Here is a 27,306-nt window from a genome sequence, read left to right as displayed (position 1 = left end):
CTGATTTACTATAAAAAACTTAAGGAAACCTACTGTCACACAAGGTTAACAGCTACACTCTGGTTGGCAGAAAGGACACTCAATAATGAAAATAAAAATTTATGGTAGAAGCGAGATCTGGTGCTTATTTTCCTGCTAGGGGCTATTTAAAGAATACTAAAGAATAAGACAGTTACCTACAGTAAACTGCTAAGGGCTATCTAGTGAATATTATAAATGAATTAAACAGTGACCTACAGTAAGCTGCCCCTACTGATTATCCCTCGTATTTGTAATTTAAACAAGTGTTTACATACACGCGAAAGTGACTTAATAAAACTACAAAAACTGCTACCTTACATGTACCCAGTCTAAATGACACTAATAAATGTAAACACTGGGTATTGTACTCTGACAGATGCAGATACAAAACAAAACCTTTAGCTAACAATAAGAATTCAGAATGTAAAGCAGAAATACAAATTCTACTTTATAAGAACCGATGGGCTTACAGTACACTATCACTAAAGCCCACAACAAGCTAAGGAATTTAAGCAGACGGAGAGGTGAGTTTTAGCTTTCTGCTAACTAAACAGTATGTAATAAGGGCTCCGAAGTTTTATTGTAACACCAATTTACTCAGATATTGTAGTGTAATACTTATTCACCACATATTATATGTTTAACTGTTAATGGTCGCAGGTTGCGCTAGTCAAACGTATACTAGTGAGGTTAGAAATCACTGTCAGTATCACTATTCCTAATAAAACATATAAAAACTGCTACCTTCAATATATTGAGTGTAAATGACACTAATACATGTGAATACTGAGTATTGTACACTAACTTAAACTGATTAACCCTTGTATTGATAATGTAAACAAACGTTTATGTTCACATGAAAAATAACCTAATAAAACGTATAAAAACTGCTACCTTCAACGTATTGAGCCTAAATGGCACTAATAATCACAAATACTAAGTATTGTGCACTGAATTAATTGATAATCCCGCATATTCAACGTCAGTTAAGAATGTAAACAAACGTTTGCGTACACCCGGAAACTGTCCTAAATATAAACTTTGCTTATCTTATTCAGATGCAAATAAAAACTGTGTATCTGACACTAATGCAAATAAATACTATAGAATACACAGCAAAAATGATTAATTACTAGCTAAATTACTTATCTTGCAACACAGCAAACGAAAAGCACGAAAAGCGCTCGTAGTCGGTGCCAGGGCTGCCAGGGCGTCACTAATTTGGTGAAGTTAAGTGTACCAATCAAATGAACAAATCTTCTAAAACATTGCTTACATACGCTTTACCAGATGTTTCTTCTTCACATTTTATTCCTACAAATTCATTCTGTAACATGGGGTGTGTTCTGCTCAGGTGAGTACCTAATCAAGCTCTCATTTGTTTGGGTGCTTCTACTCCATCACGGTACACCCATTCTGCATTGAGCATTTTTAGTTGAGATGTATCCAGACAATGTTATTCCCACAAAATACATATGCAATAACTGAATATTTAGTTCATTTGAACTGCAGCAACTTATATAGTACGTCCAGTTGTGCCTGGGAAAGCCTTATACAAATGAGGTGTGGTACAGTAAGTTTCCCATAGGTTGCTTGCTAAGAACATTTTTGCTTCAACAGCTATCCACACATTTAGCGCTAGTGTGGTCCTTATTTTTTTGAATTTGGTGTTTCTTCATACACACACCCTAGTTTCTTTCCTTTTATTTTATGAAGAATTTTAAAATCTATTTTATTGAAACTGGAGACAAGGAACCCATGCTCAGTGGCCGAGAAGTTCTGTCATATCACTGTGTGTTGTTTGTTGCTGCTTATGCATGTGCTAGACTGTAGACTGCTGTCATTAAGAGTGATCCTCATACAATGTTACATAGAAATGTCAAATGGTTTGAACACCCCCCCCCCCCCCCCCCTTCTTTGCATGTTTTGATAATGGGCTAAATTCCATTAAAATTAATTAATATTAACCCCCACCAAAAATATATTTAAATGTGAGAAATTTAAGTACTACTGTGCAACAGACAATACTAAATGTATGAATGCAGCATAAATCAATATTAGTTTAGCCTTTTTTTCTTTTAACAATCATGCTATTGTCTCTAGTGATCTTGCACACAATACAAAATTAATTCTTTTTGTTCTCCATTGGCTGTTAATACCCCATTCAAATCTTACATTACCCCTCTTTCCACTGTATTATACGTCACCTTAAGATTTTTCACAGCCTGTTTGGCACTAAGATAGAAAACATTTGAATCCCAAGAAAAAGAAAACTTATTAAATAAATGTAAATCTATGCTTACTTCTTCAACGTATCTAAACTATTGACTGAAATGAACTCATATGGCTATAGAGTGAAAATTTCATTCTGGAAACTTCCCCAGGCTGGAGCTAAGCCATGTCTCCCAAACATTCTTTCTTCCAGAAGTGCTAGTCTTGCAAGTTTCACAGGAGAGCTTCTGTGGAGTTTGGAGGGTAGGAGATGTGGTACTAGTGGAAGTAAAGCTGTAAGGAAAAGTCATGAGCTGTACTTGGGTAGCTCAGTTGATAGAAGATTTGTCTGTGAAAGGCACAGGTCCCGACTTTTGAGTCTTGGTCCAGCACACAGTTTTAATCAGCCAGGAAGTTTCATTGCAGTCAATCACATGCATATGCAGTAATAAACAACATGCAGTGATAGGACACGACTTCTCTGCCCCTGTGGCATAGGTTCCATGACTTCTAATTTCAACAAAATAGGTTTTAAAATAATTCTTAAAACAAAAGGAAATGCATATGGATATGTGTGAAGAAACATAAAATTCGAAAAAATAAGGACTACCTTAAAGTAGCACACTGAGTGTTATTAATTTATTTATTATTTTAGAGACTTGTAATTTATTCACAGTACAGGCAGTTAGGCAAAAATGTGATATACAACGTTTCACAATTGTGACCAATAGTCATCATCACTGGAGCTTGCTGAAAGATTTCAATAGTGAAGGACTGGTCACCACTTACAGACCAATACCTAGCAACTGCTACTTGGGAAGAGTCTAAGAATAGCAAAAGCACTTACACTTACAGCATAAAAAAGAATGTTGTCCTGCAAAGGTTCGGTCCCAATGGATTTGCCAACAGCATACCAACAAAAGAGTTGAGTAGACCTTGGGGAGGAACTTAAAGATTTTTATCAAACATTTAGCACAGATATGAAAAGCAACTCAAAGCTGTATTCTATGAAGAGCTTCCTGAAGCCTGCACCATTGCAACTGAAATCTTACAGCAACTTTTAATGTCACATTTTGTGACATTTCATATCTGAAACTGTTTGACATGTTTAGAACTGACACTAACTTATTCCAAGCACATTAACGGGTATTTGAAAAATCTAGGAAGTACACAGATATTGTAAAAGAAAAAAAAAAAAAAGAGTGTGTGTGTGTGTGTGTGTGTGTGTGTGTGTGTGTGTGTGTGTGTGTGTGTGTGTGAGAGAGAGAGAGAGAGAGAGAGAGAGAGAGAGAGAGATGGGGAGGGGGGGGGGGGGGCATGCCATAGGACATTCAAGCCTGTCGATACACCAATGAAAATGGAATGTCGTGTGGCGAGAGCCTTCTGGCAGGTAGACCTGATTGCCTGGTGCAAGTCTTTGTGATGCCACTTCAGCGACTTGCATGTCGATGAGGATGAAATGATGATAATGATGAAGACAACACCCAGTCCCTGAGAGGAGAAAATCTCCAGCCCAGCCGGGAATCAAACCCTGGCCCCCAGCATGACAAGTGGCATGTTATCCACTCAGCTATGGTGGTGGACGATACACCCAATGAAGATCTTTGCTTCATTCCAAGAGGAATGGGATAAAAAGATGACAACCTGATGGAAGTTGATATCAAGAAGAATGTAGGAACAGCACGGGTGGATTTGCTGAATATAATGAATGGAAAAGTCCAGAGGCAGCTCTCATCCAGCAGTAAATAACAATGGATGATGGTGGCACTGAAAAATTCATGAAAATAAAATTTTATTTGCCTTATATTCAGCATCACTGATAGTGGATGTGAAATTATTAACTCTGTAGCTTTCTTCTTCCTATAGCTCAAGATTTTTTTCCCCACTAAGCTAAAGCCTCAGTTACCTCTATGACTTTAGCCTTTAAAATTATACAAGATGAGAGCAAGTTGTTTTGAACATGTGGCAATACAACTCAAAGTTCTCTTTTACTTTCTCGGTGTTACAGACTTTTCAAAAAATGTTGATAGTACAGGAGAAAGCCCAATATGTAGACTAGTCTATAAAGATGAAGTCCAGTACCCAAGCGACGATACTTTCAGACACAGTATAACCACCACCCTGACTATTTCAGCTTAGCAGACATCATTTATGGACACGAGGTAGTGTTTTCCATAAACAAGAGGTAGGTTGCCCAACTGCCTCACAGACTACCATGGAAAGGGGGTATGGCAGGAGTTTACAAGGACAACAAAATTATTGCAAATGACAACCAGACAGTTGTAAATGCCATGGCTAACACTGCACAAAGTCTTGCATAAAGTGTTACATACTTATGCCTATGAGGTGCAGCTGCTCAAAGCACTAAATGTAACAGACAAACCTAAGAGTGAACAGTTTCCAGTGGACAAGTTATCCAAAACTGACATAAACAATGACTTTTTGGAAAAGACTTGTTTCTGTGATAAGTTAACTTTTCATGTATCTGGCAAACTGAACAGATAGAACAAGATCTGAAACTTACATGCAACAAACTTGGAAATAAAGACACTTGCAGAGGATAGTGAAAAATTGGGGAAAAGAACTGTTGCTGGCAATCTAAGTATTGAGGAGGAGGAGGAGGAGGAGGAGGAGGAATCAGTGTGTCCTCATCTTACAAATGAAATGGAGACTGCCAATGTGTGGTGCAAAGTTACCGTATATGCAATTGCTTTGTCCATTCTTATTCAATGTGCCTACTGTCAACACTATTTACCCGGGCATGTTACAAGTGTGTGCTGTGCCACAATTGGAACACCTGCAATCTATTTGAAGCCATACTTCAGCAGATGGCGGCACTACCTCATTCATTCTTGACTCTTGTCAATTTCTGAAGGATAAGTTTCTTGATAGACAGACTGAATTAAATGGTTCTATTTGGTAGCTGCCACCATCATTTGGTCTCATGCCACTAGACTGCTTCCGAAGGGGTTTTATATGCTCTAGTGTACTGAACCAACATTACTGACAGGGCTGGAAGGCATGCATCTGTAACACATTTATGTCACTGTGGAGTTCGTGGGTTGTATATGGGCAGAAACTGAATACCAATTGAACATTGCCTGTGTCTTTGCCAAAGAACACAATGACATGAATTAATGAGGGAACAAAGCTTTAAAAGTTATCTTGACACTTGTTAAAAACCATTTGTTAATATATGAAACAGTTCTACAGTCATTAAAATCTAGAACTGTAAAGATAATTCATGGAAACCCTGTATTATACGTACACATCAGGAAAATTCCCCAGGCTAATGCTGAAAATAAATGAAGCAGAGTGCAGCATATGTACTGTATCAATATTTTCTAAAGGCCTTGGATTACCATGCACTTACACAAGTAGGAGTTCCCTTGAAATGTGAGGCTGAGATATTTCAAATTTTACAGTCAAAATAATTTTTGTAAATTCAGACAGCCATTTTAGTGAGTAGTGATCATAAGGAAGTTTTTAAGCAACAAAGGTGACAAACACCAACATCAACATTTCCATTACCAGTATAACTTACATACTTACAATTATTTTTAGTATGTTAAAAATTATCATGAAAACAAAAATTACATACCGTTATTTAAAAAGGATACGAATGACTTGTCTATCATCTGGTTGACTAGTTATAGCATGAATTATTGGGAAACTGAACTTTCCTTCAGTCAGGTCCTCACAAAAGCTCTTATTTTCTGAATACTGTGGATAACAATATTATACTGATACAGAAAGGTTAGTTTTTCAATCACAAAACTAAAAAAGAATGACAATTTTTAATGGTTTAAAAATAATACACCACCGTAATCATACAAATTTGTATCTAGTATGACTAGACTGACAGTAACATGTAATAGATTACAGATTTTGCAAGCATGTGGTGCTATTCACAACAAATGGGAACACGAAATTGATACATAAGATTGCATGTTATGAGGTGGAAAAAACCATTAAAAATAATACTAATGGAGAGCCAGTAGACCATTAAAGTGGAAATTCAAAGTAAATACAATGGATAATTGAACGCAAATTTTGTAACATATACTGGAAGATTTATCTGCAATCATTGGATGCTACAAAACATTTACCCATAATAAGAATTTTTGTTATTTATAGCTTACAACAGCCTGCTCTGTTTACTTTTATTGCTGTTTGAGAATAATAATAATAATTATCATTATTATTTTACATTCTCTCAACATCTAAAAAACAAAGGCATACAAATTTGCTGTCAACATGGTTACTATAAGCTGTGTACTATGTGCCAAGCAATGAATTTCCCCAGAGCTGAACATGAAAGGACAGGTTGGAGTTTGGTCATATGTCAGCACATGGCTACAACTTCAGGAACTGTCACAAAGACATACAGTCTGCTGTGCAGTGGAATTGTCATAGCTCTTGAGATGCTACTAATTTTGTAATATTCATCATATGCTTTTTTCAGCACTCCTTGTTCTGACAGGTGAGTCAATATCCCAGTTCCTTTCCTTTAAGCATTTGTTCCTTTTAAATCTACTTTTTTCTTCCATTAAGTGTCACTTCTTTGTAAATAATTGCACTGGTTTCATGTGCAAAGGTGTTGACAATGTACAGAGACACACAGAATAAGGGGAATGTTTGAAACGAGTAGTGGCAGCCATGGGCAGGTGGTAGGACTGCAGGTTCATGACAGCGAGTAAAATGCCTGCCACTTCAGTAATCATGGATCAGTGTAACGGACAACACTGTGCGTCAAGCATTAAAATGTTTTATAAAAACAATGATAGTTTGGTAACAACACAGAGAGAGTTTTGATGTTTTTATAATTTTGGACATCATGATGCAATTCCATTGAAACATGCGATAAAATGTTGGATTAATAACTTTGAAGAGACTGGGTCTGCCCTTGTGAAGAAACCAACAGGATGACCAAGAAGCGTGCATTCTCCAGCGAACACTGATGTTGCGCACGAGTCTGTCTTACCGAGCCCACGGCATTCAATTTGTAAGCAAGCAACAGTGGTTGGAATGTGCCAGAAGAGAGTTTGCAGCATTCTTCACCTTGGTTTAAAATTTCATTCGTACAAACTACAGATGATGCAACGACTGAAGGACAGCTATTACTGGTTATGATTAGGATTCCGTCAACAAATGATAACAAAAATAAACAATGATGATGAATTTCTAAAAGGTTGTGGATGTCAGATGAGACACATTTTCATCTCACAGACTATGTGAATAAACAGAACTACTATTACTGGGTAAACACAAATCCTAATGACATTCATGAGTGTCCTTTACATGCTAGTAAAGAGACACTATGGAGTGGTGTTCCATCACATGTGATTATCAGACCATATTTTTTTTGCAAATGAACACAGAAACACAATAACTGTCAACCCTGACGGTTATGCAGAGATGTCACGAACTTTTGCTAGACCTGAATTGTACAACTTTCCAAACGTTCAAGAAGACTGGTTTCAACAGGACAGAGTGACATCACACACTGCACGGTAATCAATGGCACATGTGCAAGAATTGTTTGGTAACTGTGTGATCTCATGATTCAATAACAGTCCCTGGCCCCCTAGATCACCGGATTTATCTGTTTGTGATCTTTTCTTGTGGGGCTACCTCGAGAGCAAAGTCTACACGACTCGACCAAGAACCCTGGATGAGTTAAAACAGAGAATTCAGGATGCAATTCACAGTATCCCAGCTGAGATGTTGCAGCAGTCAATGAGGAATCTTAACAGCAGATTTCACGAATGTATTCGTACAGGAGGACGCCACCTAAAGCATTTAATTTTTAAAAATGATAAATGCCATCAATGTTTCGTACATGGCAAAGTTGTAAGGTTTCAGAATGTAAGGTTTCAATTACTATGAAAGCAATTTCTTTCCTTCATCACTTCTAGTTTTATTCAATTGTGGAAATGTTCCCGTTTTTCTGTGTCATCCTGTATTATAATGTCCAATTATTGTTATATCATTTCAATTCATCAATGTTCCATCAATTATATTTCACAATATTGACTGTTTCACTTCTACACTTATATTCAACAAGACAGTTATTGGTCTGCATTAGTGGCACCACCGCTCCCATGGGAACATAAAAAACTCAGTCTGTTTCTCTGTTTCTTCTCAGTATTGAGCTCAGTCCACACACCACCAAGATTGTTTCCACTATCCCAGATGAAGTTGTTCTCTCACATTCTAATTAAATTTAATTTTTAATTAAATTTGGCTCTATTTTGTCTATCTTCACGTTATCATTACGTAGATGACATGTTTATGGAATGACCACATGGTGTCAAAGCTCTTCAGCAGTGCCTTGAGCCATGAAATACAGTACTTATGCCCAAACATCCAGTAGACTGGGGAGACAAAGAGAGAAGGAAAGTTGCCATTTTTAGATGTTCCAGAACAACAAACATGAGAGGGGCAACTCAGCCACTCTGTACTGCAAGCTGACATACACTGATCCATATCTCGGAGTGTAAGCCTCCAACCATCCAGTCCAGAAGAAAGCCATTTTAAATGTACTGGCATACAAAGATAAAACTGTTTGTGATGAGGATCACTTGGATTCCAAAATGAATCATCTGTAGTATGTATTATGACAGAATTCCTATGGGGCATGTGATATAAAGTTGGCACTCTCCAAGAAACATAACTGTGGAAACACTGAAAAATCAAATGGTGATTCGTTTACTGTGATCCTTCATTTCTGCAATAATACATATAGTAAAACAGGCTTATAATACCCCCTGTGCGTGTGGAAGCATTGGGAAGCCCATCTGTATCATTTGAAAGTGCTTTAGACAGCATCAACAGGAGATTTTTAAAAAAATCACGAATTTGAGAAATCAGCAGTTGCTGAACATACCTCAAAAATAAGCACAAGATACTGTTTGAAGACACTTTTGTCCCAGGCTTATACATACTGTGTTTCTGTTATTAAAGATGCATAGAAATTAGAACATCTAAGACTAAGTTTATCTGGGACAGCAGTTATAATATTAGTGGTGCATGAAAACGATCTCTCGACACTGAAAAGAAACAGAAATTCGCCAAACTTTTTACACTCCTATGGGAGCTGTGGCACCATCAGCACAGACACTGACACCACTATGGCAGCCTGATGTAAGTATAACATACACCAAACATTTAGAAGCTGTCCATGCGCTCTATATGGCCACCAAGGGAGCAGCTAGGTGCTTTTGACTAAGAAAATGTGGTAGTCATTGAAATCTTGAGGTTTTATCTTGAACTGACATGTCATGAAGACTGAAAATGTTTATCCAAGAACGTCATTCTCAGGAGTGTTCTTTCATATGATCTATACAGAATCTTATATATGTGGATTGTGATTAAAATCTGCTACAGTAAAGGAAAGAACGTTAACTTAGACAGGATCAAAATCATCAATTCAATTGCTTATTAATACTGGTGTTGAAACAGACAGCAAAAAGAATGCCAAAATACTGAATTCACTTTTCCAGAGTTGTTTTCCTGTGGAAAATTGTTATATGGTTTCTCTAACAATCTTCATATGATTGGCAAAAGGCAACTTCTGAAATAAGTTACTGCAGAATAGAAAATTGATGGACACTGTTTAACAACTGGAACTGGCTAGTACATAAATCACTGTCTCCCTTTAGTGCAGTTCAATTTGTGGCCCTCATGTCCTCTAATCTTTTTCCAAGTAGGCCTATGTTTCTCATGACCTTAAGGAAAATCAACAGCTGTAACTCATGGAAAACGTTCAAAAACTTGCAAAGCTTTCTTTCAATTTTGTCTACTTCTCATAGCAAACACCGTGCAATGCTTAATCTCTCTTCTCCAAAATAAGTTGTAGAATAGGCCAGTAGAAGTAGCCAGTAGCAATAATGACTGTATGGACGATGTGGCCTATTCTACACCTTAGCTTAGATCTATGTGACAATGCTGTGCTAACTATATTTATATATTTTAACAATGCCATTATGGCCTTATCACTTTAGGACATGGTGTAGAAAAGCTCTGAGGATGGTCATTACGGACTGAAACCGGTCATCGTCAAAAGTACTGATATTGTCGTCAAAGACAGGAATAATAAAAAAATAAAGAAAAAAAAACAACATTTCACAGTATTAGATGACTGTTCGTATGTGTGACTACGTCACAGCTGGTGAAATAATTTTGTGGTTTAGGCAGACCCTATCTCCACTTTTAGAGAACAGTGGAAAGATCTTAGGGATAACAAATGTAGGAAAGTTCTGGTAGAGTGTATGCACTTTTGGATTAAAGGAAAGTACAAGCACAAGCATTGAGTTGTTGACAAGGAAAAACACAAGAAAGAAAACTTGCTAGCTTTTGAGCTTGAAAAACGATTACTCCAAAAGATAGCAAGTTTTCTTTCTTTTTGTGTTTGCCTATCAAAGACTCAACGCTTCTCCTCTTTGGTGAGAGGTCTCCCTCAATCTAAAAATATGTATATTCTTATGAATAATATTTCTACTAGGAAATTCATATTATGAACCATGGGCAAGTGGAACTGTATTTCAATGGCCTTCTCTCTGAACTGCTTGATCTTATCTTGCGAAATTATTAAAATCTTGTCTCTCTCTCTAAGGAGATTCCATTTAGATTTTTCTATTTTAACAGAATCAAGGAAGGAAAATTATGGTTTAATGCCTGTCAACCTTGAGGTCATTAGAAACAATAATGGCCGGGTTCAGCATACTCTCAAACACTGCAGAGCAGGTAAACAATTTACTATTGACTGATCAACTGATGCAAGTGTGCATGTTATTGTTCCTTCCTCTCCCCCCACCAACAGGCTGACCTGCACCAGCAAGGGCACCCACTCTTCGACAGCTGATGTGCAAGGTCATACACAATAAAGTGCAGCCTTCAGTTATTCACCATCAGTCAGTCTGTGCTACTGCACAGATCAATGACTATTCTTTTACTGGTACTGATTTCACAGTGCTGTGACTCATAAAGTTATGGACTCGCCCATAGAAAGATACATACATATAGGTGAGTTCCTTTCATTACATTTCGAAACAGAATGCAAATTTTCACAGGAGTATAACAGCAAAAGAAAAGTTCGAAATAACAACACTGCAAGACAAATTAGTGTACAACAATCATTGTTTGCAAGTAGAACTTTGTACAGAACCAACTGCCTTCAATTCATTATAGTCAAGCACTTCTATTTTAACAAATGGTTTCCTCTGAAGAGGAAGAGAGTTTATTGAGTCCCACTATTTTTTTCCTTTCTTATTCATGATTCGACTGGTGCCAGTAACAACTTCTCAGAATGATTTGCTTCATACTGCGAGGCGCGCAGACTGATAGGTGAAAATTCTAGAGATAATGCCATTTGGGTCACTGTTTCTGTTTCCACTGACAAGGAACTGTGGATAGCTCTTAGAATTAAGATATATTACGAAATTCATGTGGTGAAACTGCATTTCGATGGGCTTGTCCCTGCACCACCTGACCTCAGTTTGGTAAGTTTTAAGTTGTTCTCTGTACCTGTTATTAAGGTTTTTACATTTAAATTTCATCATTTTAATGATTAATAACAGTGAGTAAGAAAATATGGTTCTTTAGTTTCCTATTGTTATAGATGTATGAAAGTAGACGGACTCAGTAAATGTAGATGGGCTAATTAACTTTTCGTGTATCATTACAACAGTTGTAATTTTACCTCACTGACTGTGAAATGAGAAGGAACAACTTTAAAAAGATTAACTTGTTCAGCAACATTTCTGATGAAAACAGACATGAGACATCTGACATGTTCACTGCAGAAGCTGAAGCATAGCTTCACTGGCCTGCACTGGAAATATTAAATATTGTGAATGTCATTGGGCATGGCACAGCTCTTGACATACGCTCATGGCCTGGTCGTCAGTGTGAACACTGCAATGCAAAACAACAGGTTTGACAGCCCAGTGCACCACAGCCCAGTCCAACATGTCTTGGCCCAGTGCATCATGGCCCACTCCAGCATGTCTTGGCCCAGGATGCAGTGTGAACAGTCCTTTAGAGGCAATTCCTACTGCAATTACAGCAATAAAATAGATTTGTGGATGAAATGTGGAAATATTAGTTCTCAACAGATCAAAATTTGAATTATAGGAGATGTTTATTATTTCAAGAGGTTATTTTCCTTAGTAGTCAATTATTCCCTAGCCAGTTATATGGTGATTTGGAAGCAGTGTGGTATGAGCAAAAAGCTTCCCAACAGTTTTGGGTCTTGACTTGTTGGAAACAAGCACGTTGGTTATTTCAGAGAGAAAACATTAATTTGGAAAGGCTATTAATGTCAGCCACAACTTCAAAATTATATAGGGAATGTGAACAGTGTTCAGTCAGTTCAACTGTACTGGAGTTTCCTTAGGAAAATAAGATTACCATATTTAATGTTGAACAATCACATGTGTACAGAACTTCCCCTTTCAAATGTCTGTTGTTACCCAGGTCTCCTCATTAGCTACTGTAAAGTCAACTCCCTTACTCTGGCCTCACTGAGAATTCTATTCTCCCTCACCTTACCTAATTTCTGAGTAAGTGACAGTGATTCTGAAAAGATGGCATTTACTACCCTCCTCTCTTTGTACTGCAAGCTGCCTTTTCTGAATAGAAACTTATTATGTATTGCCTTACTAAGCTAGTTTTGGTCTTGATAGGTATTTATTATTATTATTATGTTTGGTTGGTTGGTTGGTTTGGGGGAAGAGGACCAAACAATGAGATCATCAGTCCCTTCAGTTTCGAGAAGGATGGGGAAGGAAGTTGGTTGTGTCCTTTCAAAGGAACCACCCTAGCATTCGGCTAAACTGATTTTGGGAAATCATGGAAAACCTAAATCAGTATGGCCAGATATGGGTTTGAACAGTTGTGCTCCAAAATGCGAGTCCAGTGTGCTAACAACTAAGGCACCTCGCTCAGTAGTGCATTTTTATTTTTTTAACTTTGAGAAATAACATCACCAACACGCTTAGCTGCAAGTCCATTCTTGTTTGCTTGCCTGTCTATTAGACCATGTATTAGATCACTGATGTTCAATGATGGTGCTGGATGCAATAACAGTACTTTTAACTGTTACTGAGTTATTCACGATTAGAAACATGTTGTAGGCTGGCTAGGCTGTTCCAACATTGCTCCATGGGGCAAGGGCCCCCATGGTTGCCCCTCAATGTGCTTGCAGGAAGAGACAGGTAGTGTAGGCTAGCTGCCAGATGGTTGTACTGAACACATTTTGCGCAAGCAGTGTGGCCATCCTTGACTGTACACAACTGTATACGCTATGGTCCAGCTGCAAGATGTCCCGCACATTAGCTGTTTACCCACCCTTGCCCACCTGTGCCTGTGTCTGCTGGTGGGCATGTGAGCTGGAACAGCCTATTTAGGCACTATATCTGTTAGCTTCCTACTACGAGACAGCCTTAAACATATGAGCCTGAAAATATGAATAAAGAAGCTCAGTGCTCTAAAAATGAGATTTCACAATCCTTGTACATTTACAATTGTTGATAATTTGAATTTTCCTTCAAACGTCAAGTTTTATTTCTCTATCAGGGAAACAAAAGACAACTTCTTTGCTTACACACCATTTCATGAGATTAAAAAATAGATAAACAAATAAATAAACACTAACAAATGTTTTTTGATCATGACATACAGACAACAAGAGAGAATGGAATTTGTTACGTAACTATGAAAATGTATGTTGCTGTGATACACATTTCTGATAAGTGTGTGTCATTATAAAGAGGAGAAAATGGTTACATAATTTAGGCAATGAACATCAACAAAAGTCATATTTTTCTTTACTGTAGTTATGTGACAGTTCTATTACAATCCAAACACATAAATTCCTCTTACCTCTTGTAAGCACAGATTGCAGTAATCATCCCTTATTTGGAAGTATAATCCTAATACAGCAGCCAGCTTTGTGAAGTCAGCTTTGTTTTCACTAAAGAGCTGCATCAACCTAATTGCAAGCATAAATAATCCACCAGTTTCTGTAAAATAAAAATAAAAAATTTATTTAGCTTCATCCTGAAAATATTACTCTAATGAAGGCCAACTTTTAAAATGTATAAATAGTAACACAAAGTATTACAGAACAAACTTAATTTTGTTTCTTTGTAGAGCACAATTTATAAACACTATGTACACATGAAACAGACTTAGATTCAGAGAGAATTTATGTTTTTTCCTACCTAAAGGTAATGCTCATTTTACAATTCATGCATTTTTATTCATACATTTTACTCTGATGTTGCTTCAAGCTAGTCCACAAAGCAGTTACGGGACAAATCTTATATATAACAACAAAGATTCAGTTGGGCATCACTTTAGTCAACTAGGCATGACTGCTGCTTTTCTCCAGTCATAAAGTAGTAGACAATAATTCACTACACAAGTGTCATTCAATTTTCAGTGAACAGGACGGATGGAAGAACGCACAATGCTATAGCTTGGAGATGGGTCCTGTTAATTTTCAATATGACAAATATTCTATGAATACAATAAGTATAGGGCTTAATGAAATGGAACAAAATGAATGCAAATAGTGGACTCTGAACCATGGTCTCGACCCACCACCCACCTCACTACTTCTGGGATAAGATATAAAAAGACAGTGACACATTAATCAACCTGAAAACAGCTACACAGCTCTTCACCATATTGCATTGAATGTGAAGAAAACATCTTCAGAAATCTACTAAATCTCCACAAAACCTTATCTAGTACAGTAGATGCTATAAATGGAAAATGTGGATCTACACCAGAAAGCACAGCAGCTACAAATCCAAACATTAATATGTAAAGTTAAGTACTTCACTAGCAATGGTCCTGCTGAAGGAATAACCTCTCTCCTCTCTTCTGATCTGAGAAGCAGCATACCCAGCAACTCAGACAATTATAACTTTCCACTTATCACACTAGCAAAGGATTACTCTATGTGAAAGTCATGTTGACTGCCACAAACTTATTCTAATAATAAGTGAACTCACACTTAACATGATAATTTTTCAGATGGTCATATTATTTAAACAAAAAAGAATTAGGAAATACATGTCCAGGGAATGAAGTTTTGTCTAAACCCGAAATAGATGTAGTGCCTGCAAAAAAGTGACAGCCCATATTTCAGTTTTGTCTAATTAACCAGGCCAGAACAAATCAGATTACATCTCTGACACATAAAGAGAAATTTGTCAGTTCTTTTTTTGGTCGATATAAAATTACAACAAAGATTGAAACGCTGTTATCTACTGCTACAGCTGACTTTCATCTGTAACATGAGCTCTGGAACTTTTCTGTAGCAAAAATATTTCCACAATGACAACTCAAGGGGTGCCCAATGCACTGAATGCCCACCTCTGTAGTTAAGTGGTCAGTGTGACTGTTATGAAAAGGATCTGAGTATGATTCCCACAACTGCTAGGGATTTTTTCTCAGCAGGAGGACTGGAACAAGGTGCACTCAGTCTTGTGATGGCAACTGAGGAGTTACTTGGGCAGAAAAAAATTGAGGCTGGCTCAAAGGGCTTGGAAATTGGCAATAGCTGGGACAGCAGTGAGTTGACCCTGTACCACTCCACATCACATTGAAATGGTGCCATTGGTGGAGGCTGACATGGCAGCTGGTCCATGCTGAATGGCCAGTTAAGATTAGTCTGCAGAGCTTTGCTTCCTTTTTTTAATGCACTGAATGAAAGAACAATGTAACATGTTGGTTTCATTTAAGTGAAATTGCATGAATTACACTTAATTTGAAGGATGAAAGCAATATTTGTGAGATCTCTTCAGATTCAAAAGATCTTCAGTGTGGTATTGCACCAAATCATGGAAAACTATTAGACCATGTACTGATAAGGTGTCTTCCAAGCAGTTTAGTTTAAAATCACAAGTCATCCTCACTCTCAACTAAAGAACAGCAGTGAACTACTTTCCTTGAAAACAAAATATAATGCAACATCACCGTTCACACTGGTTTGATGGCTTCGTTCACTTCCTTCCATCTGGTATTAATCTTTTCTCATTGACTACTTGCTACGGTAAGTCCCTCAAAACTCTAAATATTCAACTTTTTGTTATTCTAATGTTCTCTCTGCAGCCAAATTGCTGTCTTGTGTGACTTATGTACATGTGCCATTAACTTGACTCCTCACATTAAGGGTTTCCATATTGTTCTTCATCTGTACTGTCTAAATCTTTTCGAAAAACACTGAATTATTTAGAAATTTTTATAAATCTATAGCTACTTATATACTCCGCATGCCACTGTACATTGCACTGTGGAGCGTAGTTCACACCTGTATTAGTGATCTTCTGTCCTACAACATATGTATACAGTATGAAGAAAAAAATTACCCTCCATATGCCCCTGCACTGCTGTCTTGCCTACTTTATAAGGACTCCAAATGTTGGAGAAATACTGTAGATGCACGTCACCTTCCTAGGGCCCTTCCAATAGATCTAAGTTTTCTGTTACATGATTACATGTTCATCCCATTTCATGTCACTTCTTACTAGGGGACCATCTCCATTTAGCATAACTGATTTTGCCAAATTTATGGTATATGAAGGGCTTTGACAGAAATGAAAGTGAAAAAAGGGGGAGCCCCAGATGGCCTAGTGAGTGCTGGGCAAGGCATAAGTCATTTATGGTAGTGTAAGGCTCCAGGCAATGGTTGGCACAGCCAAAAGAGTACTGAGTGGTACCCTAAGCATCATGGGATTGATTCCCTTTGGAGAAATATTTTCTTATTTTTGCTTTTACGCTACTTACACTGCAAATAAACGAAAGTAATTCTCAATATATTGTATTATGATATTAATATTTTCACAAAAATGCATGAAAAGGAAAGGGAAATGAAAATCTGGGATTGCCATCATTCAGTTTTAAAGTGATTGCCCCAAATGCACTATGCTAGTACAATCTTGAGATACATATTTTTACTATTAGGTAAAGAATTTGATCAAAAACCTCAATAAATGTTTTTATCTTGGAGAGATAGGCTTAAAAAATCACCCTCCTACCCCCAGTAGACTGCAACAAATACAGGGTTATTCTAAATGATGGACCCATTTTCAAAAATTTGTATGTATTCAAGTAAAAATCTAAAATGACAAAGCTTTATATCAATGAAAAGACGAAGTTTCAAAGTTTTTGGCAGGCAGTGGCAGGCGGGTGGTGATAGTTTCAGAAGCAGCCAGTTATGTGAAGGAAGCCTCTATCAATCACTGTGAATGATCTGCGGGACCGGATCACTGCTGCCGTGCACTCAGTAACACAGATACGTTTTCGTGTGTGTGGGACGAGTTTGGCTACTGCATAGATGTTTGCTGTGCATCCAGTGGTGGTGGTGGCCACACTGAACATTTATAATGTATCACATTTATAATTATTAAATAACTATTAAAAACTAATTAATTACAGAGAATTAAATTTCTTAAACTGATATAAAACATTACAAAAAGACTTTGAAACTTTCTCTTTTCATTGGTATAGAGCTTGTTCATTTTGGCTTTGTACTTGAATAAGTATGAAGTTTTGAAAATGGATCCACTGTTTAGAATAACATCAGGAATCCTCGGAAGGTCCACCCTTTGTCCTCAGAACAGCTGCACAAACTCTTGGCATTCTAGAGATAAGATTTTGTATTGTTTTTGCAGTCCACAATGTCTGTAAACTATTCCACAGATCTTGTCAAGTTCATCCAACATGAGTTCAATGGGATTTAAGTCAAGTGAATTATTTGGCCAAATCATATTTTTCAGTTCCCCACCTCCTTCTTTTCTGCTGACAGACCATATGCACATTTAAAAGCAAGTTAGGGATCGATGTCCTGCTATAGAACAAACCTGTGACCAATAAGTCTCTTGCCAGATGTAACTGCATTGTTGATCAGTATCCTCTGATAACCTTTCTTCTTTAATGTTCCATTTATTCTCATTAGATCACCAACTTTATTACCTGCAAAACATCCCCACAGCATGATCAACCTTCCATCATGCTTCACCATAGGTGTCCCACACTGACTCTTCATACATTCTCCATGAAGGCAGTGGACAAACAACCAACAATGGCTTCCAAATATTTCAAATGCAGATTCGCCAATGAAGAACATCTTGGACCATTGTTGCACACTCTAATTTTTAAGTTTCTGTGCCCAATAACATCTTTTCACCCTACTTTGTTTGCATAATATAGTTTCCTTTTAACTCCATATGTACCACTATAAATCTTGTTCACAAAAATGCAGAAATTGGAGCTGCTTGTATACTATTTACATCCTCATGAATTTCGAGAGTAGTCTGAGTCCTCTGACATTTACTCTGCACACATATGAATTGATTTCCCCTGTATGATGTTAGCAGTGGTCTTCCAAGCTGTGAAACACTTGCATTGGCAGCCATTTCTTTGAAGAGCTGCAAACCATGGACACTAGATTGGGCTATGCCAACTTTTGTTGCTGTGATCCTAGTAGAATAACCTTGCGGGTGCAGAGCTCCAATTACAGCATGTTTTTCAATTTCAGCCCAATTAGCAAGCAATATTGTATGAACCTGATCAGATACACAGACACAACCAGTCAAATACAAAACTGAGGTGCACAGTCTTTACATGTTTTTACTTAAAGTATTTTATCATCATAATTGGAATATGATAGAATATTCGAAATGGTTTTAACCACAAAGCCACAGTTGTGATAGATGATCAAAAACTTTTGACCAATAGGGTAAATGGGTTTTGCCTTGCCCAACTCGCACCACAAACGCATTTTTTTTTCTAAATGCTTGACCATCTAGAGCTTCCACTTCTGTCACTTCACTTCTGGCCAAGCCGTGCAATTACTGTAAATTTGGACAAAATCGTTGATGACGAATAGGTGTGATGCATGCCCTTGTTAATATTACTCTTACAAATTTAAATGGTTGGCCAGCCTTCTCTTATATATTTAAAGAGTTGGACATCCTTCAAATGTTTGCCACTAAACCTGTAATCAAATACTACTAGGTCCTTTCTCTTTGTTACAGGCACAATGCAAGGTGAACCTGAACGCAGTCACTAAATTTTGGAAACTGTTCAGGAATATAATATGAGCATTTTGGTAGAACGATCCCATGGTTGCCAGAGGCTCATAGCAGAATAACAACATAATTTTGATTTATTAGGTTTTTTGCTCCAATTACCTTTCTTATTGTGAAAGTACCCACGCAATAGTGAAAAACCTTGTAGTATGCAAATATCAAAATGTAAAACACAAAACAGAATAAGTTCAGATACAAAAGTAGTGTGATGTTGTTGCCATTACCACAGGAACAGCTCAGTATAGTGCTGTTCTGCTATCCTTCTATTGCCTTTAGAGAACCTATAAATAAGGTGTGGAGCAGCCTATCTGCATAAATAAACCTATTCATATAGGTCTGTATGACTTAATTAAAACTAGCATTCCATGGGAAAAACACCAAGATGAGAAGTGAGCAGTACTAATTACAAGCTTTAAAGCGAAGAGTAAAAAGTAAAGTGGGTATTACTGTTATCAACAGTAAGTATCATGAGTGAAGAGAACAAGACTATTTCCAAAGAACATACAGAGCACATACCACTAATATTTGAACTTCTGTGCAGACACAGTAGTTTCAATGCAGAAGAGATGCAAAGACAAACGGTGGTAAGAAATCAAATTAATTCCAATTACTCTATAACAAGCCATGTGAGATCAAAGAGTCCCTCACACCAAAATATTCGGAAAATATCCCCAGAAAATCTCTGAACTGTTATTGATAGAGTTTAGGTTCACACTGTACTGCACTTATTAACATTTAAAGAGAGCCACCATTAATTACACTAAGCAGAAATTTTTTCCATGTCTTTCTGAATTACCTTACAAACATCTAATGAGAAAATTTCTCTTCATATAACAGCTTCATCAGCATCTCACAGTGTTTCTGGCCCTACCTGATAAATTGTTGCCCTACAATGACAATGTTAGGGGCCTTGGTACACAACAAGCAGAAAGATATGTATGTTCAGTAAACTACACAAAAAATTAGTAATGTTATATCTCAGTAAGGAACTTGAAACTTTTAGCACAGATCAGGAGCATATAGAGGAACTCTGGCTCAAGTTTAAAAGAATAGTTGACCACACTCTGGATAAATATGTACCCAGTAGAAAAGTTCATAATGGGAGGGAACCTCCATGATACACAACCTCTGTAAAGAAATTTCTAAAGAAACCGAGGTTACTGCATAAGGTGTAAAATGAAGCATAGAGCTATAGGTAGAGATGCTGAATGAAATGCACTTGGCTGTCAAGAAAGCAATGTGTGCTGCCTACAGTGACCACCACAGCAGAAAACTGTCAAATGACATTTCACAAAATCCAAAGAAATTCTGCTCATATGTGAAGGCTGTTAGTGGCACCAAAGTTAGCGTCCAGTCCCTAGCGAATGAGACAGGAGCTGAAACTGAAGGTAGCAAAGCAAAAGCTGAACTGCTTAACTGTATTTTCAAATGTTCCTTTACAGAGGAAAACCCAGAAGAACTGTCCCAATTTAATCCTCCTACCACTGAAAAGATGAATGAAATAAGTGTTAGTGTCAGTGGTATTGATGAACAGCTAAAATCATTAAAACTGAACAAAGCTCCAGGCCCTGATGGAATCACTGTCGAATTCTATAATGAATGTGTGGCTGAGGTAGCCCCTATTCTAACTATAGTCTACCATAGATCCCTTGAACAAAAAAATGGCCCTGTTCTTGGAAAAAGGCACATGTCACACACCTCTACCAGATGGGTAGCAAATATGATTCATATAACTACCATCCAATATCCTTGACATCAATTTGTTGTAGAATATTAGCAAATATTCTGAACTTAAACATAATGAGATATCTTGAACAGAATGACTTCCTCAATGGCAACCCGTATGGCTTCCGAAAACATCAATCATGTGAAAACCAACTCACACTTATCTCACATGACATACTGAAAGCTTCGGATCAGAGCAAATAGGTAATGCAGTATTTCTTGATTTCTGAAAAGCATTTGACTCGCAAGTAACACCATCCAAGTGCCATCTCTGATTCCGATACACTGCAAATATGTTACAGTCTAGGTCAAAATATGAGGCACACATTTTTTTATATGTGCCAATATGGCCATTGAAATGGTGAAAACCCTCCCAAAGAAACTGCAGTTGTTAACTGTTTGAGCATACAGTTGAAAGAGTAGGAGATATAACAAGTTGCTACTGTACTTTACAACTGTGCAATCACATTTTTAAACATTTTGAAATATTTCGAAATCCTCCTCTCACCTCAAAGTTTTTGAAATGGTAAAAAGTTCATGTGTAGTAAACCTAACAGTATATCCGACAACAAATTCAACCATATATGATAAAGTTACACCCCGAAGATGCAGTAGTCAGATATAAGTTGGAAGGACATGTGCACTCTGTACACCACCGTATGGCACTTGCCACACATGGAAATATAGTGTTGGTTGCAATTTCACAGTGCAACCATAAAAGATGGGCTCCTGAAAAATTTAATTGAAAAATAAGGTCTCACTCTCTGTTGAGTCCGGGTATAACCAAAGTGAAGGTAGCGAGAGGCTATTACCGTTTTGTTTTTTCGTGGTCTTTGTTTTAAAGGTTTGTTGTTTGTTTTGTTTAATTTCTTTGGCTGTTTGACATCTATTTTGTTATTTTATGATATTTTGGTTGTGTTGCATTATTTTTGATAGTTGGTGCAATAATGAGTGGACATTGTATTATCTATTGCAAAGATGTGCTGCATACACAAACACACTGTGCACCACACACACCTGATTATTGGAATATTATTCCACAGTTTACAATATGTATCACAATTTTAAAGACATAATTATCAGGTTTTTCTGTGATGTATCTGCTCTTGAACCACGCATACATAAACATGTTCACAAATCAAGGAGATGAGAACTGATTATGAATCAAAGATTGAATTTCCAGGGTATTATTCCTCAAGTGCCATATAGTAGTAGTACAGCAGAGAACTGTTTTAGAAAATTCTTCCACAGTTTGAAAGTGTGAACATCAAGAGAGAGAGAGAGAGAGAGAGAGAGAGAGAGAGAGAGAGAGAGAGAGAGTGTGTGTGAGTGAGTGAGTCTGTGTGTTAATAGGGAAGTATAATAGAATGACTTGTTATTGCTCTAGTTGTTGAGAACAATCAACGCATGATACATATCAGACCTATATGAAAGTTTTAGTTCAATAAAAAAGTTGAAAAAAGGAACCTGTTCTTCTGAAAATAATTAGCATTCAGACAGAAGTCCAGAACACTATACAGTTAGCCACTGCCACAAATGAAGCTACAATAAAAAGAACTTGGACCACCACTGTATAGTTGTTCAACATAAAATGTTTTGACGATACCAGGATTTTTGTCTGACTTATCACTTATTTCACCTTTGGCAACGGTTGTTGGTACAGAAAGTAATGAGTAAAGTCAATAACAGGGTGGGTAAGACAGTTCAAAGGTTGGAGGAAGGCAACAGCTTTCTATCTCTAGTAGGACCATGCATAGTAAAGCACTGTGGTGTTCCAACAAATCTCTGGCTAGAAGATTGTGTATTATAAAGAGGTATAGCATAAAAAATATTATGCCCGATAAAAGTCAGCATCCTCCCATTATCTGCATTTGCTACTCTACGTACTACTGTCATAGCTGACCTGAAGAGGTGTGCACTACCTAACAGAATTCTTCAACTAATTACAACAGTTTAATGAAAGTGTTGAGCAAACTACACTCATGCAAGTTATGTTTAATACTAAAAACAATAAATATAAATATTGCTTACTTCTGATAGTCATTTGTTTGTATTCTTCCTCTGAAGGGCAGGTGAAATTATCTCTCCAATAAAGTTCCATACCTTGCCCACGATGAAGCTCCAAAAGTTGCTCAGTGTAAACAGTGGTTGCCTCTGGGTGACCCAGCCCTAATACTCTCTCCAGAGCAATGAAGAAAACATAATTTGCTGCGTTTATTGTGCTAGCTACCCCATAAATTGAATGAGCAACAGGGATTCCTCGCCTTAGCACAGAATTATCTTGAATGTCATCAATACTGAAAGAATATTAGAAAAGTTTTTACAGAATACTACTTTACACTGACTCATTTGCATTTTGTATTTTAAAGTATACTTACAGAAGACTTGAATTATGTAACATTTGAACAATGTCTCCAACAGCATTCAATTTGTCAGCTGGTATTTTAAGCCAATAATTGAATGCATGAGCTAATTTTGCTCTTATTTGCTTCCCTGGAACCTGTAGGATGTACTTGAAGGGCTGCAATAATTTCTGAAAGGAAAATACCTTATTAAACAACAATTTAACCAGTTTCAGTAACTTTGAAGCAAAGGTATGAAATACAATAAATTATCTTTCACTTACTTCTCAATGGTGTAAGTTCAACTTTAAAATAGTAGGCCGCACTTTCAATTATTTTGTTTCACAGTTTTCTGAATATGGGGATATAAATTTATCTACTATTTTCATGTGGGTATAAATCAGTTACATATCTTATGATTGATACAGCTTTCACTGCTAAGCACTATGATACAGCTTTTATTGCTAAGCACCATGACGACTCCAAACGTTTACAAAACTTTCTGGTGCCAATTTCTTTTATGACATGTGGCCTATCATAATGACTGTCATGGTTTTAAAATAAAAGTACCCACAACAAAAGCCTAGATAAAACTTCTTAGTAAAATTTTGTGTGTGTGCTTTGTAAAAAACACAAAAATGTACATAATATGCACACAAAACAATAATTAATAAGAAATTTGGGTCAATGGATGGGTGCAATTTCACCCATCTGCTTTGAACAGTGACATACCTAAGTTGTGTTGCATGATGACACTGAGGCGCAGTGCGTTAGAAATGGATTGTGTTTGCAAAGGATGTATTGGAGTAAGTGGTTGCACACTCGAAGAGTGTGGTGCTTATTTATAAATTGTCAGTGATGTTAGTGAGGTACTAACCTTAGTGTTGTGTGTTACTTGATGTTGTGGGTGTTCATTTTTTGTTTCCTTGGCAGTATGTTGTTTCAGAATCATTAGTTATTGGCGACTGATTTATTTTTTTATTTTGAAATCATTAGTTCGTGGCATTGTTAATGGTTTGAAAGCTGCCCCCTCCATCTTTCCCCCGTTCCCCCCCCCCCCCCCCCCTATCTATGGATGGTACAACGAAGTTAACTAGTCATTGGTTGGTTGGCCACTTGGCGAAACATGCAAATTGACAAGAGCCAAGTTTCTGCTCCTCAAACTGGCTACAAGTATAGGCGGCAATGTTTTTAATGGATTTCAGTAATGGTTATTTTATTTGTGTGTGTGTGGGGGGGGGGGGGGGCGGAGAAGGGCCAGGGGGAGGTACCAGATATTATTGGTTTCCTTTGAGTTATACTGGTCAAATGAAACATTTGCTTCCAGATTTTTGTGTTCTTTTTGTTCAGTTTATTCTCGAGGATTTTGTGTTTATTTTTCAGTATTGTTTTAGAATGGTGACATCATTACTCTATATTTAGATTGTCCCCACCCAGGACCGTTTATTTTCTGCCCCATTAGTTTCATTTTATGGCTGAAGTGAAATGTTTTGCACAGTTAAATATCTCTGTTCACAGGTGTATTTGGTGAATGTACAGTTGCCACTTTGTATACACTGGGAACAGGGGTGTCCACCACATTGAAGATGTCATAGGTCAAAGGTGACAGGTGGAATCTGACACCTCTTTACTGCCAAAAATTCTGTTCTTCCCATAAATGTTAGAAAGTATAAAACATGGGACTTCCTCATCCTCAGATTCTTATCAGTGCCATTTCCTCATTTTAATGAATCTTATCAACAAAATTCTGCAATCATCATCTTCAGTCAACATATTTCAGTTAAATGAAAATGTGGGGTTACAACAGCTGCCAAATAAATGTCTATTTTTTAAAAATTGTTTGACCCAATAAAAACACTAGTAATTACATAAAGTCTCTGTTAGACACAGAAATGCCAGTACCTTCATATTTTTATTACTGAAACAACGTTACTATGTACCAGTTCAAATGAATTTTCTATACAAACAAAACTTTCCATACCTTCCAAGGGCAAAAACACGAGTCCTAATCCACATTTTAAAAAGTTACCCTCTGTTTACTCAATTTAAAACCAATCAATCAAAAATCAGTGACATCAATATCATACATAAAAATCAAATTATGGGAGAAGCTCGCTCATTCTATTCAGCCTTGCTTTCACAGCGGGCATGGTGTCTGGTGCAACAGACATAAATAGCAGGAACGTGCTTTACCTTAGTTACTTTGAATCCAAATTAGAAATGGTTTAATTTGTGTGTGTGTGTGTGTGTGTGTGTGTGTGTGTGTGTGTGTGTGTGTGTGTGTGTGTGTGTGTGTGTGTGTGTGTGTGTGTGTGTGTGGGGAGGGGGGGGGGGGAAGGAGGGAATTCAGGTCACACTCAGGAATCCTACTACCTCAGAAAAGAATCATTAGAAAAATGTGTTCTGCCTCTACGAGAACATCCTGTCTCCCACTCTTCAAGAACCTAAAAATAATTACCTATCTCTGCATTGCACTTATTTGAGATTATCATCTTAGCACACCCTAGTGCTGAGGTAATGGAAGAAAACTATTTCAAACATACATACAACACTAGACACAAAGAAACTTTCATGCTTCCTTACACATCACCTAAAACTCTTTATCAACATACACTCAAGTACATGGGGAATAAACGTCAACAATAAACTCAAGGACAGAGACATGCTAAGCTTGGAGATGGGTTCACTGAAGCGAAAGGTATATAAACCTCTGGCTCAAAATTGCCATTACTCAGTTGAGTAATTTATGAACGATGAGATCATATTTAACACTGTGAGAATTTAACGCCATGGTGCTGTGTATAATACTGTGTGTACAAAATAAAGTCTCTATTTTAAAAATTCTAAAGTCATTCAACGCGTCACGCAAGACTGGCTGGTTAGTTTCATGTTCCATGAATCGTTTACATGATTAATCGTAGTGCGGAACAAGTCACTTTACATTCACATTGCAAATTTATCTGTAAACTTGGCTATAATGTGATCGGTTACAAGCGGTTGTTTACTTCTTTTACATAGAGATGCGTCTGATGTTATGACACAATACCTCGCGATACAATAAGACCTACACAATGACAACACACTTGTTGTCACCATCATCAAGGATTATCATACTGTCATATCCTGTTAACGCATGTTATGTGTGCTGTATGTCATATTTTGGCCTACTGATTGGCACTGTTATTACCTTGACAAACCCTATATCATTGTGAGCTGATATTTGGATAAATAAACATAAATAAATAAAGAGGCATTCAGCCAAACTCACTTCATCTTGGTCTCTTTCACCAGTTTTACTGTATGGCATTCCATTTTCTTTTTGGTGTCCGTCCATTCTTCTTCCAGCAAAAGCAACGAACAATACAATATTTGACAGACGACTTCTTGTTTACATCACAGATTCGCCGGTATCAAAGATTATACATATATAGCTTGAGCGTCAAAGACATTGACAGGAATCACAGACCTACGCTCTGGTAGCGAACACTGTCCTGAATCGCTACTGCACACCCTATTTCACTGCGAGATAGTTTATCGTGTGCCTGTAGCGCATGCGCAGTCGAGACACGAGGCCGTAACGAAATCGCGTCATAGCCAAAGCATATGCGGAGCAGGGCAGTCCTGTTTTGTTCCGAAGCTTGTTACTGACAGCATGTTTACAAAACGCTTTTCGTTCAGAGCGTAATGTAATCACATGTGACGTAACACATGCAGACTCTGCGTCATCATACGCGGCTTAGAGCATTAAATTGAGTCTACGTGTCACAATATCAAATGCTGCATAGCTAGGAGAATGATTGGATAGACCATGGAATGCAAATCGAATAAAACTGGATGCTGAATTTCCATAGACGCTGTTCGTAATCTACCGTTATGACAAAAATATTATAATTACAGAA

At 37.3% G+C, this 27,306-nt stretch overlaps 1 protein-coding gene across 2 annotated transcripts in view; it reads right to left on the bottom strand.

Annotated features, from left to right (window-relative positions):
* LOC124796197 (geranylgeranyl pyrophosphate synthase) overlaps window positions 1–26,917 on the bottom strand; it is a 49,503-nt gene extending 22,586 nt beyond the window's left edge. Inside the window, exons 1-5 of one of the 2 annotated variants that reach the window (XM_047260290.1) lie at window positions 26,676–26,917; window positions 23,444–23,598; window positions 23,097–23,362; window positions 14,119–14,258; window positions 5,853–5,955 (exon numbers count right to left, since the gene is read on the bottom strand). In XM_047260290.1, the coding sequence (XP_047116246.1) occupies window positions 5,853–5,955; window positions 14,119–14,258; window positions 23,097–23,362; window positions 23,444–23,598; window positions 26,676–26,741 (730 nt within the window). In that variant the 5' untranslated portion in view covers window positions 26,742–26,917. The remainder of the gene's footprint in view (window positions 1–5,852; window positions 5,956–14,118; window positions 14,259–23,096; window positions 23,363–23,443; window positions 23,599–26,675) is intronic. The other variant, XM_047260298.1, reaches the window with a different exon arrangement.
* Between the last annotated feature and the right edge of the window lie 389 nt (window positions 26,918–27,306).

This window comes from Schistocerca piceifrons, chromosome 1 (assembly GCF_021461385.2).
Source record: "Schistocerca piceifrons isolate TAMUIC-IGC-003096 chromosome 1, iqSchPice1.1, whole genome shotgun sequence".
In the NCBI taxonomy this organism is placed as follows: Eukaryota; Metazoa; Arthropoda; class Insecta; order Orthoptera; family Acrididae; genus Schistocerca; species Schistocerca piceifrons.
Note: the sequence above shows the minus strand (reverse complement) of the source record. Positions and strands in the feature narration are given on the sequence as shown.